Consider the following 14,185-nt stretch of genomic DNA (forward strand, 5'->3'; position numbering starts at 1 on the left):
TTCTTTCTTTCTTTCTTTCTTTCTTTCTTTCTTTCTTTCTTTCTTTCTTTCTTTCTTTCTTTCTTTCTTTCTTTCTTTCTTTCTTTCTTTTTAAATTACAAGGTCTGTGTTACTTAAATACATTATAATTTTTACAAGTTGTCTGCTTATAGCAGTATGTGTTTGGGAAACTGTGTGTGTGTCTATGTGTGGTGATAGTCTGTCTGCTTTGCTTTGTGAGGTTTTATGTATATTGCAGCACAGACAGTCCCAGTGCCACAAGAAGGAGGCCTTAATTCATGGTGACATGTATGGCACTGTATTAAGTCACAGTAGGTATATATAATTAAACACCCTCTACCACCCATTTTCTTTCTTTTAGTGAGCGTCTCTGTGCCTTCTGTTACTGCGGTGGTCGTAGCCTTCTGGGTCAGGGGGATCTACAAGTATTCACCGTCACGTCTCAGCTTGAAGCACTCTTCAGCCACAAAGCTGATGGGAGCTCAACAGGCGATGGCAGCGATGGTGATAAAACTGCTCAGCCAAAAATGGCCGAAGAGACCACCTCAGGACAGAAGGAGAAGAAGTAAGTAGGCCTGGCTGACACTGTTGTCACAAATGGTTTGGCTGCCATCGTTGGTTAGGAATAAGACACAATCTGTAATGCTTCCTTGTCATGAGTTAATGAGCTGCAAGAAATGAAAATTTGCTAACAGCTTACTTCATTGTTCTTTTTTGTCTTTGGCTTCTATACACTGATGTTGCTGTGAAATCTTGTGAAAGCTGTTAGTCTGATCAAAAAGATTTTTCTTTTAGTTGACTTGAATTTGTTATCCTGGTAATATGAAGCAGTAGTGGTGGTTAATATGGTCACACCTAACATACACACCCAACTGTCAGTATTCCCCAGGCCATGAGATGCCAGATCAGGCAAAGGTTACACAAGAGCCTTGTGTTTGTATGCACACAAATGCAAATCATACAAATAAAAGACCCTTCCTGCGCTCAATTGGACAACTGCCTGATTTGTTTTGGTCCTTTGAAACCAGTTGGTTGTCTCTCTGGGTTCACAGTACTGTAATGGCCAGTGACAGCATTATGGGTTTGGCAACAGGCCTAGCCAACCAGTAGCTGGTGTGCTGTTTGTGTGATTGGTCATTGAGCCCTTAGCTGTGCCTCATGGAGGCAGATGATGGAATCCAAGGGAGAAGGAAATTATAGATATATCATAATATATCATTTAGACTAAAAATTAAGAAAAAAAAAGAGATTAGGAGAGGAGACCATTTCATAATTGCTAATAAAAGTGTAAGGAATAGGTTCCCATCATGTTCCCAGAAACCCCCATCTTGATTTTGGCTGTTAGTTGTTTCCTGGAAATCCTTTTAAATGTTAATGCTCCCTCTCCACGTATTCTACATCCTATGCTGCTCAATAGTTGAAGCCAGGGAGTTGGAGAAACGCATCCCTTTCAACAGATTTTATGAGACAGAACAGCCAGCCTCTTGTGCACACGCTAAAAAAGATGGCCCTCCTTCCCGTCCTCCTCCTCTTCATCCACCTCCCTCCCCCACAGCTTTTTACTTGGACAGACATTTTTCCCCCAGCTCATTCTCTGTCTTCATTTCTTTGCTTTTGTAAAAACGGCACATCATTCTCTACCTTTATGTCTCTGTCCTCAATTTATTCTCAAGTTGATTCAGGCTGTCCTTCTCTTGCATAGTGCATTTTTAAGCTGTTCTCTACGTTAAAAAAAAATCTGTGCTGAGATGACTTTTTTTTTTTTTTTAAACCTTTTTCTTTGTTCCAGTGGGTCTGAAGGCTGCGAGGATGAGCCAGACCCAGTCAGTCGATTTTGGAACGAGCTTTCTCATGTCGGCCTTCCAGAAGATCTCAACGTCCAGTCTCTCTTCGAGTCAGGTGTGGCTAATGGACTCAGCCTATTTCTACATCCCATTTTAACAGTAATTATTTGTACTTGGAGAGTTAACAAGTGTACATGCTTTATATGCTAATACTGAATTTGTCTCTGATTCAGTTATTTGTTTGTCACATCCGTCTTTAAATTGTAGGGCAATGCTGGGCACATCAGAGTTGTGCCTTGTGGTCCGACGGTGTTTGTGAGGGCGAGGGACAATCTCTGCTTAATGTGGACAGAGCCATTGACTCAGGGAGCACAAAGGTGAGTCAAGGGAGAACATCCGTGGACTAATGGGTGTTAACACCGTCTTAATGTGTTGGGGCAGCAGGGGAGGGACTGATTCAGTGAAACACAACAAAGCTGATGGATCAGACTGGCTGGTAAAGGTCGGCCTGGCAGCGTGGATCTCTCAGCTGTGAAATGGAAAAGGTCACACCACTCAACAGGGCTGAGCTCTCATGGCAGCTTGGCTCCTAGCGGCAGAAGTGGTACTACTTAAAGAGCTCTGATTCTTTTTTCGCTGCCCATCGTGTGTGCTACCCATTAGTAGTGCTGCCACTTGATCTCCAAGTGGTTACTAGTACACACTCATGGAACTCAGAGAAATGGAATTGGGGTGAGGTTTTCTAGCCTGATCATCAGGTAGCTGAAATGGCACTTTGAACAGGTGTCTTAATCCAAATAAACCGTTTCCCAAAAATATACTAAAGATAAAATAGTCCAGAAAGAAGAAGTGCTACACATCAGATCTTGGCTGATTTGACAGGTATTCTTTGATGTGGCAGGTTAAAGTACAAAACAAAAAAAACATAGGAGCGAACACCTTTCTGTGATGTGATGTGATTTTTTTTTTTTTAAACGTGAAATCAGGCATTTATAGACCATTTAAACATTACGTTTGTTAGTGTTTAAGAAATGTGTTTTAGTTGGAGAAAAGGGAGATTTTAGGCATATTTTAAGATCGCTCTTTTTCTCTGCAGCACTGTGCATACTGTAAGCGCCTTGGAGCATCCATTAAGTGCTGTGCTGAAGGATGTGCTCAACTCTATCATTACCCCTGTGCGGGGGCAGCTGGGACTTTTCAGGATATCAGAAGTCTCTCACTCTTATGCCCAGAACACATTGAATTGGCCACTCACAAATGTAAGTTCAGAAAAATTTGATGTGTCAACTTCATAGGAAAATAACATAATGTATATTTAACAAAACTAAGACTAAATTGCATTGTATAAACTTTTCTTGCCTTCTCTTTTCATTCAACTGTCCACAGTTGTAGATGATATAAATTGCGTACTATGTGATAGCCCAGGGGATCTACTGGACCAGCTCTTTTGCACCAGTTGTGGTCTGCATTACCATGGGATATGCCTGGACATGGCTGTGACCCCTCTAAGGAGGGCAGGTTGGCAGTGCCCTGAGTGCAAAGTCTGCCAGACGTGCAAGTGAGTCACTTCCCCTCTCCTCTAAATAACGGTTTTCCCTACTTTTTTTTGGTCCTTTTTGTTTACTTTTTTCCTTTCTTAATTTCTGTAAAGCTACCAGGCTTCATGCTTACTGCTTGTTTGTTTACCTCTGTGGTTTGTGAGGAGCTGACTGGACGTTGTACCCTGAAGCTCAGTCTTATAACCTCTGACCTTATTTAAACAGCACAAGAGCTCTGTTTGCAACCAGGCCTGTTTGCCTGGGGTAACCACTGTCTATTGAGTATTAAATATTGCATTACCATCCTGTAGCTGCATATTTATATTTTTCAAAATATCTTGAGCTTTGCGATGCAGTTTTAGATAGTGTAATTGATTAGTTTAAAGATCTTTTTACTTCAGCCAATTCATTGGCATTATGGACAGCGCAGCAACTTCTCACACCATCTTTGTACAGCTACATGCTTAAGGCTACTGTAAATCAGCTTGACAAATGTTTCAGCATACTAGCATTTCTTTACTAACATTAAGTAATGAAAAAAATGACATCATCAGCATATAGCTATAGCTTAAACTCAGCACTGGGTATAACAGTACAACTAGCAAAACTAGTAATCAAATGTCACTTCATTTGCTAGTGTGAGCAAAAGTGGTGATAGAGATGACTTTGTTTTATTTAAAGCTATTAATAAATTGGGTATGAAGCGGTCTTTCCTGTTAGCTATTTTTTTCTTTCTATTTTTTTTCTTACCTTCATCCTCCTGAACAAGGGGCTTGCGTGAAGTTTCATAATTATTTGTATAGCAATCTAACATGGAAATCTTCCTTTCATTCACACATCAGTTCTAATTTTGGCTATAATCGGCTAATATTAGCCATTTGCTATTTGTATCAACATTTGTAATGGCCCATGAAGAGCTATATTGCATATTTTTTGACCAGATGGCTCTCTACAAATTCAGTGTTGCCGATACTCACTCAGAAACCCGCAAACACAGCACTAGGCTGATTAAAGCAAAGGTGGGTACAATATAAATGAATAAATAAATAACTACACATAAAAAATATTAGGGAAATCTGTCTACCACTGATATCATGCAGAGGACTCTTACTCCTAAAAATATTTCCAATGTTGTTAAACTTTTGATTAAGTTAATATCCTTAGACGGTGCCACCTGCTGGATTACGTTAACATTAGCTGTCTAAATACTGACAGTGTTGAGGTTTTTTGTTAGGAAGATATGATTACTTCTTTTCCTTCTTCTTTTTCTTGTCATTCTAACTCAGATTTCACAATAACTGAATATTACCATGTAAACAGTTTAGCACTTGTAATGTTCAGAGATCCACTGATCATTTGGCCAGTGACCGGAAATAATCTGTTTCTGATCAACCATGACTGGTGGCAATGGGATTTTGAATCACTTTCTGTTTTGATCTTATTAGCCTGCTACAGTCTGATGGGTCAGTGCAATTCTCTATGAATGGCTTTGTTTTTTTGTTTTTTAAACATAATTTCAACGTCAATGTAATATCCTTACAATTTATGGAAATTGGAAAGTGACCCGGACTTGAAAAGTTACTGCATTTGATTTATACTTGGATGGGAGCAAAGAACTTGTAAGCTAGTCAGAGAATTCAACTGTAGATGCAGTAGGACAGTTGAGGTCGGGTCTTGCAGGTCTTAGCAGAAGAAATGGATTACAGAAGGAAGCATAGAGCTATATCATTACAAATGACATTGTCTCATTGTATTAGACAAAAATAAATAAATAAATAAATCTCAACCCTAAAACCTTTTTACTGTCTCTTTGTAGGAATCCAGGAGAGGACACTAAAATGCTGGTGTGTGACATGTGTGACAAAGGGTACCATACCTTCTGTCTGCAACCTGTTATAGACTCTCTTCCCACCAACGGATGGAGATGTCAGGTAGGAAACAACTAATGGGTAATGTTGAAATTTAAAAAAAAAAAAAATTTAACTGAAAACAAAGAAAAAAAAAACAGGCTTGTAAGTAAAAGTATTTGCACTAGATTAAAGTGTTTCAAATAACTGCATTGATTCATCTGGTGCAATCACAAAATTGAACAATACAATTAAATGGAAAAGAAATTAAGTTAGTTGGACCTTGCATATGACACCCACGAGAATGTAACTTTTTGATGGTTTCAATTTGTGCTTTCTGTGGTTACGAATGACTCAGACCAGCTGATCATTTAAAGACTTCAGTTCAGCCTCAGCGCTGGAAGATAACACTATGTTTGTGTGCATGCTCATGCACAAATGTTGTGCTTGCCACTCAGCTGGCTGGTTAGCACACCGCCTAATATGTTTTTTTGCAGCACCAGTTTGAGTAGGGCACGTCAGTAGAGACAGCGGGTGATGCAAGGTCTTTACTCTTGGTTCTCTATTTGACTCAGCACAGGGGCATTTCACCCACACACACACAGCCTTGGCACTTGCTTCTCCGGAACACTTGCCTACATCCTATGTCCCCGCTCATGTGGTAGTTTTGTTCTGAGCATTGTCGTCTCACTCAAGTAGAAATCAATGAAAAATGAGTCATTGTTCCAGTTTCGGTGTTCTGTGAAGTTCCTGTGATGTGGCTTTAAGTATGAACACTAGAATCGTTGACTGCGTACCATAGGAAAAAGGTTTACCCGAGCTCAGAGGCTAGTTAGCCGAGTAAGCCGCTAATTTAAAGTAAGTGCATACAGTCTTGTTAAAGGCAAGTTTTAATGACTATGTCTTGTGGAAAAGAAGTGCTCACAATATAAAATCTCATTTTCAATCTTTTTTTTGTTGTTGTTGTTTCAGAAGATAGACAGAATACAAAAAATTCTACTATACCCCCACCCCCATCCCACAGCAACTCAAACTACATTAATACCCCAACCTCTTAAACCCAAAGGGACATTTCTGAGGTTCCTGCTCGAAAATGACATCCTCAAAATTAATAGAGTATTTCTCTGCAATTACAAACTCTGTGTTAACAATCTTGCTATCAAAGTAAAGCTAACACACACACATATATCTATATCTATATCTATATATATCTATATATATCTATATATATATATCTAGATATATAGATATAGATATAGATATATATATAGATATAGAGATAGAGAGATAGATATAGATGTAGATATATAGATATATAGATATAGATAGAGAGATAGATATAGATAGATATCTATATCTATCTCTATATCTATATCTCTTCTATATCTCTATATCTATATATATTTAGAGAGAGAGAGAGAGACGAGAGACGAGAGAGGAGAGAGACAGAGACGAGAGGAGAGAGAGAGAGAGAGAGAGAGAGAGAGAGAGAGAGAGGGAGAGAGAGAGAGAGAGATAGAGAGAGAGAGAGAGAGAGATATCTATATCTATCTCTTTTTTTTAATTATTATTATTATTCAATAAGCAAATGTAGCCCCAGCAGAGGGGTTCTTTCAGAGAGTAAAAATTTGAATGTTAATATGTCAGCAAAAATTCAATGTGCTGGTGTGTTGCATGTCAGTGGATAAAGTCAGTAGTGGTGTAATGATTATCTTGGAATACAATAATATTAATAATAGTCCTTCTTCATTTCCTGTTTTAAATGAACAGTGACACTCAAATGACGTACTAGGGGAATCGAAACCAAGTGAGCTTTTTTTTTAATCCCAAGACAACTCTGCTTACTGGTTCATATTGTTGGTGTGGAAACTCCCTTAAAAACACTGGCTGCTATTTATTTGCTCAAGTTAAACTGTGTTTCTGTCACTCACAAAGCTGTGCTCAACAAGCCATTCCACTGACTCTTGACGAGGACTGCAGCTTTAATCATAAGTTTCAAGAAATTTCTCCCCCTCATTCAAACTAAGCGCTACAGGGGTTACTCAGCGTGCAAGCTTGGTTGATTGGCGAACAGTAAAGGCAATGCTTCCTGTTTAAAGAAATCTACACATTTTCCTGTTATTTTGGGCCATATGATAAATAGAAATGTCTATGCTTGAGTAAATTAAACCATTTACCAAAACTGTGTTGCCAAAAATGTCTTCTCTGCAGGAAAGGGTGTGTGTATGTGTGTGCAGGGGGAAAAGAAAGCTGGAAAATATAAAAGGTTGATTACATCTGATAATTGTCTGTTTAAAAAGAATCAGCCAGAAACGCTGCTCAGATGTCCTCCATGTTTTGATTATTGTAATCCAACTTGGATTCCAGCTCTTGGCCATTTGTAGCACTACTTGGCAGTATCCTGCAGTTTTGCGGCTGTAACCTGAATATTTTGGTGCCAAGATTTTAAAGTTTTGTGCTCTTAATCAAAAATAATAATAAAAAAATATAAATGCTTACTGATGAAATAATTCAAATGTGGATTATTAATAAAAGTGCCTTTTGAAAAGTTGTCCAAAGTATTTTCCTCGTCAGAAAATTGCCCAGTTTATCATTTTCATCAAACACTATTTTTGTTTATGTTTTTTCACAGTCCCCTGGTCTCTTTAGATTTTACATTGTACAAATCTTTATATACTCACACTGAGATTTTTATATGTTTACACTGAACTCTGGGTATGTACAGATTTCATGCTTGGTTCCCACTCCATGGTTGAAATGTCTAATCAGTGTAGCAGAAGCACTGAATTCATACTACACTTATTTATTCATGTTCATTTTCTCCTCAGAACTGCAGAGTTTGCCTCCAATGTGGAACGCGAACCAGCGGCCAATGGCACCACACCAGCCTGCTGTGTGAGAACTGTGTCCAAAATCAGGACCCTGCTCTGTGCTGTCCTATGTGTGCCTGCATTTTGGACCCTGAGCACCATAAAGACGTAGTATTCTGCCACACTTGTAAAAGGTAAGGGACTTGTGTTTAACTGTAATACCACACATGCAGTGCTCCTTTTTAATCCTTATTTACTATGGTGTACACTGCTGTTTAATGGTAACATGGTGAAACACTTGGATAGCATACTGATAGTTCAAATTTTAGGATTGCCCCATTAGACACTCTCTTAAATTCCTTTGCACTCCTTTCAGATGGCTACACCTGGAGTGTGAGCGTCAGAACTCAGGCCAAGCAGAAATCCACCCCAGAGAGGACTATGTTTGTTCCAACTGCAGGTCTCCTGCTGCAGAGCAGGCGCTACATCCAGAGGATATGGACACCGGCCCAGAGCTCAGCCCTCAGCCAGCCTCCATGCACACAAACTCTGAGACTGGCGTACAGCTGGCTCAAAAGCACACAGACCTAGAACTTGGCAATCAGCTGCCTCCTGAAATGCACAAAGACCCAAAACCGGAATTACTTGCTGTTCCATTGCACTCAGATCCAGAGCATCTACAGGCTACTGTCCAGGAGGAGAAGCTGGCCACATCAGACACGAAGCCTGGTAGGTCTTTGTTCCAGATTAGATTATACACAGATTACACTAAGATCCTTTCACCTTGTCTTTTGATATCTTGAAATCTTTTATTTTCATCTGTGCTCAAATTTATCCCTCATAAGAATCTAAACTGTTTCTCACCTTGTTAGTCATATCTTGTTATTGCAAGGACAAGGAAAGTTATTCTTTTGATTATATGAAATAGCAAACACTGAGGTTATATGATTAAGTATGAAAGACCATCTTTGTCTTTGTAGTTGAGGATTCATTGACTCAGCCTCTATCCACGCAGAAGCAGTTGAAAGTCTCTGCTATGAAACATCAATTTGTGCTGTAACATCAGTACTGATAAAGTTTTGAAAGTCGCAGTTGTTACAGATTAAAGTACTGAAGAGTTGTTTGGGCAAACACTAAAGAGAAGCACTCCCTCTTTTATTTGGAGGCCTTTATGAGGACTCCCAAATAAACAGATGGTGTCCTACCAGCAACAGATTAAAGCAACTCTATAGCCTTTGTAATTCTGTGTTTTGAAAATGTAAAGTACTTTGTTTCCCCATACTGTCTCTGGGGAAGATTATATGTAAGGCCTGTCACTATTAATGAAGAACTGATCATCTGCTTTACTTCAAGGAGCACCTATTTTTTTTTTTCTTTTGAAATATTGCTAGCATGCATCAAAATTTAACCTAAAACATTTCTACTTGAGACGGGCACCAAGTTGACAGATTTTGCTTGAGCTTTAAATAAACTTTGCAGGTAACAGCCTAACTTATCAACTTGGCAAAATTTGCTAGTGATTCTTGACTGGGGGGAAAAAACGTAGCCCATTTACCTTGTGGTTTTCAGAAGCAGGTTATGATGTAATGATGCACAGCAAGCTGTCTCAGCCATGCTGGATTCAAAATATGGCCTTTGATTTAAGTTCCAAATGTGAATGTTACATAGAAACCACTTAGAACATAGAAAGAAGTGCTTATGTGTATGGGTGTGAATGGGTGAATGAGGCAAGTTGTGCAAAGCGCTTTGAGTGCTCAGAGTAGAAAAGCATTATATATGAACCGTTCCATTTACCATTTGTGTTGTAGCTGTACCTCCGTAAGAACTTTCTGTTGTAACTGTAACTCTGTAAGAAGAAAATTTTCAACTGATTACATATTGTTTTCAAGTCAACACATTGGCGCCATGGTTAGCACTGTTACCTCACAACAAGCAGGTCCTGGTTTCAAGTCCACCGTCTTTGGAGTCTGGATTTTTTCTCCGTGTCTGCGTGGGTTCTCTACGGGTACTCTGGCTTCCTCCCACAGTCCAGAAGATGCAGTTATTGGGGTTAAGTTATATGGTGATCCTAAATTCCCCATATGTGTGAATGTGTGTGCGAATGGTTGTCTCCCTGTGACTGGTGATGTGTCCAGGGTGTACTCTTCCAGCCCCTACACAACCGAGGATTAGATAAGTGGAATGGATGTTTTCAAGGCATAACCATCAAAGAGTTTTAGTACTGAACTTGAATTCAAACTTCTACTCAAGACTTGATGTGCACACCAGTTTTCTACGGATATCCCGAAGCTGAAGCATCATTCATGTAATAATAAAATTGAACTGCATCTGACTGTTCTTCCTGGTAGTTCCATTGTTTGTATTGCATTATGGTGCAAGCTTTATTGCCACTTTAAGTTGCACAGTGTTGGAATGCTTGCATGAAGCTCAGAGCTGCATCTCAATTCTGGTGCCTGTGAGATTTGCCAGCACTGGAGTGCAATATCAGTGAAATATATGGTTAGCTGGGGTTGCCAGTGGCAGCTCTGCTGCCCACTCTTGTCTAAGCAGCAGACTCCACTGATGAGAGAATGGATTGCAGTAGCATGATGGTGATATCGCTGATCCCCTGACTGCTAACCTGCCTTTGAGCTATATTGGCTCATTCATTCATTATTACTCACACAGCTTGGCCGCACTGCTCACCATATAAATGTTCTCTCATTTTACTTTTCCTGTAGCTATTCACTGTTTCATTACTGGATTTACCTGGTGAGGCAGTGAGTTACTCGTTGTGGTTTTTAAAGACATGTGGAGTGAACTTGTTATATTGTGCATACATTTTTAATTGTTAACTTTTTAAAGTTAACAGTAAACACAAAACAGTATTATTCCTACCCTTCTCTTAACATGTCATACCCCTTTTACTTAAAATATAGTGTTTGGGGTTAAAGGCTCTGAACTGAACAGTTATAATTTTTCACTAGGTATTAATAGGACACTTTAAAAAAAGAACTAATCTGTACTTAATTTATGCTCTTTTTTTTCTACTTTTTCCTTTTTTAAAAAAATATGTGATGATGACTATGCTGCCAGCTGCCCACTCGTGTAATGCAATTAAAGTCATTAACTGGAGCTGTTCATCACCTGCCAGGATTCACCACCCCTCAGGGTTTAACAACAGGCTTACAGTGACTTAACTGACAGATGCTGTTAGATCCATTCTGTGAATGCAGGCGAGGCCTGACTTTAGGCCTTTACTGCATTAATCAGAGCTGCATGTTTATCTAAACCGTCACCTTATTCACTGTAGGAGATATAGGAAGTAGGGTGTTAATATGAATGTGAATGCGTGTTCAGCTTGGTCAATAGCTGATGGCTGGAGATGGTTGGAGGCCCATCTCTCTAATTGACTCTCTGGCATCAGCACCGGATGAGCACCTGCAAGCTGCACAGTCATGAGCCCAGAGCACACAGACCCTGGGATGTTGGTTGTCATGGTTACTCCCTTCCCTGGCAGAGATGCGTAGCAGGTGCATGTGTGTGTCAGGATCAGTATGACATGGGAACTTGTGGATTGAAATGGTGGGCGCCTCCTTAAGACTAGGCTATCTGTACTGTCAGAGGGTGTCTGGCAGAATACTGGCTCGATGTTTGGATTCCTGATAGCCAGCAATGACTAGTTCTATTCATACCAGACTAGTCAAACGCATTGCTGTCTCTGCTATAAAACCAAATAGAAAGGGGGGTACACGTTACAAAACCAAAGTGATGAGAGAAAACAGGAGAGACTATATTAATACCAAAATGAAGTCTGTGATACAAGCTTACCTCATGTGGTTTTTTGCACTGCGACCACTTGTTACCCAAAATCAACTCTTCTCACACACTTCTCACGGTGCTTTCACGAGTGGAAGAAAGTGATATTGGTGTCATTGTCTCAGGAAACTACATCATTGTTTAGTTCTGCTTGTTTTTACCAGCTGATTTGAGATGAGTGTTTTTAGAATTAATGGAAACATAATTTTTAGAGAACTGTCTTCTTGCTGGGTTTCCAAGTCCATCTGTGCTTATGGGCTGCTTTCTTTATTCTTTAACCACTTTGAAGATATTGTGAACAAAGTTAGTCTTATTCTTGCTTTTAATGAAGTGATGTATATTTTATACCTAATCTTGTTAATATTGAATCTGTCTTTTAGACATCTCTGTGGGAGCAGACGTAGTAGAGAGGCAGGTTACTGAACCTTCTGTCAAAATTCCAGCAGAAATTAAATCAGGTTTGTACAGGCCACTTATTTATTTACCACTTTACTCATATTGATTTGTATCTAATAGTTTTTATAAAGTTTTGGTTAACTACAATGCTTATGGTTTATTATCAAAGATAAAATAATGTGTCAATTTCTTTTTTAAGATGTACATTTTCTACCAAATCTAAATCTTTGTCATTAATAAGCTAATTCCTTCTTCAGAAACAAAACCAGCAGTAAGAGCCCAGCTTGCATCTACAGAGAGTCATGCGTCTTCAGTGACTCTGAGCCAGGAGTCTATTCCAGCGCAACACTCTACGGAGGGACTACAGACACAGGACACCACAATACAAATCAAACCAGCAAATACTGAGGCCTGCCCTGAAAAGGGCATGGTCAACCCCAGCACAAAGGATTTTAAGGCCATCATCTCAACCACCAAAGAACCAGGTACTGCATCAGTACCCTTCACGGACCAACCGATGGTAGTCGCACTACCCCAGCCTTCAAATATGGATGTAGTCAGGGGTTCTTTCCTGGAAACTAATCCAAAAGAACTCAACAGTGATAGGAGAGAGGGTATTTTTCACAGAAACCTGGCAGAGACTGTTAAGCCCTCCACTTCTACATCAGAAGAGATGGACACTACACCGGAGAAGCCAAGTATGCCATTTCCCAGTTTGTCTTTAGAGGAGAAACCCCTTAAAACAACTGTGGAAAGGCTAGCTGAAATGGTTTCTTCACCTTCCCACTCCTCCCCTCTGGCTCGAGGGACATCTCCCAGAGAACTAACTCAGACCCAGATTCTAACATCAATGAGTGACCACAGCAGTGTAATGCCCACCACCACTCTCATAGCATTCACCCCCAAAATTGGGATGGGAAAGCCAGCCATCACCAAGAGGAAGTTTTCTCCTGGGAGACCACGAGTGAAACAGGTAGGAACCTGAACATCATGTCACAGCGACTGTTGATTTTTCTGTCCCCGTCTGTCTGATTCTGTGATGTTCCCTGTCCCACTAATAAACCAGATCAGTGTAGGTGAACAACTGGTGCTTGTATCTTGTGCACTCCTAAATCTATGTGGGTTGGTGTCCTGTGGGTTTATGAAATTAGATTATGTTGGGTTGAAAGAGTTGAAGAAACTTGTGGGGTTGAGTATATGTTTTTCAATGAAATTTTAGGACAACACAGTGAATGGTGCTCTATCCGCTCTGTGCACTCTCTTTACATGAATGTGCACCACAAGATTAGTCACAGTGTTTATGTAAATCTGAGTTGAGTGTGTTTTATTTTCTATAGGAGATGCAATTTTAGCGCTAAATCACATTTTCGTGATGGCCCTCGCTATTTTCCACCTTTGGCATAGCAATCAGTCTCCCTGTTCATCCAATGTCCATGTTACAAACATCAGTCACTGTCCTGTTGAGGATGAGCATTCATCAAATCACATATTGCAGTGACCATTGCCATTATCACATCCTATTTATATCATTATTACACCATCAGTGACAGTGAGTGACTTGTGGCTATATTTAAAAAAAAAAAACATTTAATCTTATAATATTAGTGTTTAGAGTTTATAATGTAAACTGAAAGCTGACTGTCAGCAAAATAAATTACACTCATGACTGTAATACACTGTGAATGATGCCAGTGAGGACAAACTAACTCAGTTGGCACCGTTTCTTTCTACATATATCCCATTTCTAAAATCAACATATGAATCCAACTAATTTGTTACACAAGGCCAGGAGAAATCTCTTCCCAAAAAATTTGAATGCTGCTTTTCTATTTAGCATGTTTTTATCTGATACACTCGTCTACTGAGGTACTGACGCAGTGCCCCTGTTTTGTCAACATGCCAAACATACTCGGTTGTCATGGCAAGAGGTAACAGGGCCTCCTTTCCTGCTTTATGGTGCCTTGATACTCCTGGCAAATTCTGCTGCTTGAAAAGCAACTAACACAGTGATG

The 14,185-nt window shown here is 39.7% G+C and overlaps 1 protein-coding gene across 9 annotated transcripts in view; it reads left to right on the forward strand.

Moving 5' to 3' along the window:
* The window catches only part of LOC102306641 (histone-lysine N-methyltransferase 2C), an 88,388-nt gene that overhangs the window by 34,032 nt on the left and 40,171 nt on the right, over positions 1-14,185 (forward strand). For all 9 annotated transcript variants that reach the window (XM_005912732.3, XM_005912733.3, XM_005912736.3 and 6 more), the window contains 10 exons: positions 362-565; positions 1,790-1,899; positions 2,052-2,161; positions 2,881-3,043; positions 3,171-3,342; positions 5,139-5,253; positions 7,998-8,173; positions 8,356-8,708; positions 12,158-12,235; positions 12,431-13,146. In XM_005912732.3, the coding sequence (XP_005912794.1) occupies positions 362-565; positions 1,790-1,899; positions 2,052-2,161; positions 2,881-3,043; positions 3,171-3,342; positions 5,139-5,253; positions 7,998-8,173; positions 8,356-8,708; positions 12,158-12,235; positions 12,431-13,146 (2,197 nt within the window). The remainder of the gene's footprint in view (positions 1-361; positions 566-1,789; positions 1,900-2,051; positions 2,162-2,880; positions 3,044-3,170; positions 3,343-5,138; positions 5,254-7,997; positions 8,174-8,355; positions 8,709-12,157; positions 12,236-12,430; positions 13,147-14,185) is intronic.

Source organism: Haplochromis burtoni, unplaced genomic scaffold (assembly GCF_018398535.1).
Source record: "Haplochromis burtoni strain Fernald_Lab_line unplaced genomic scaffold, NCSU_Asbu1 Contig_3, whole genome shotgun sequence".
Lineage (NCBI taxonomy): Eukaryota > Metazoa > Chordata > Actinopteri > Cichliformes > Cichlidae > Haplochromis > Haplochromis burtoni.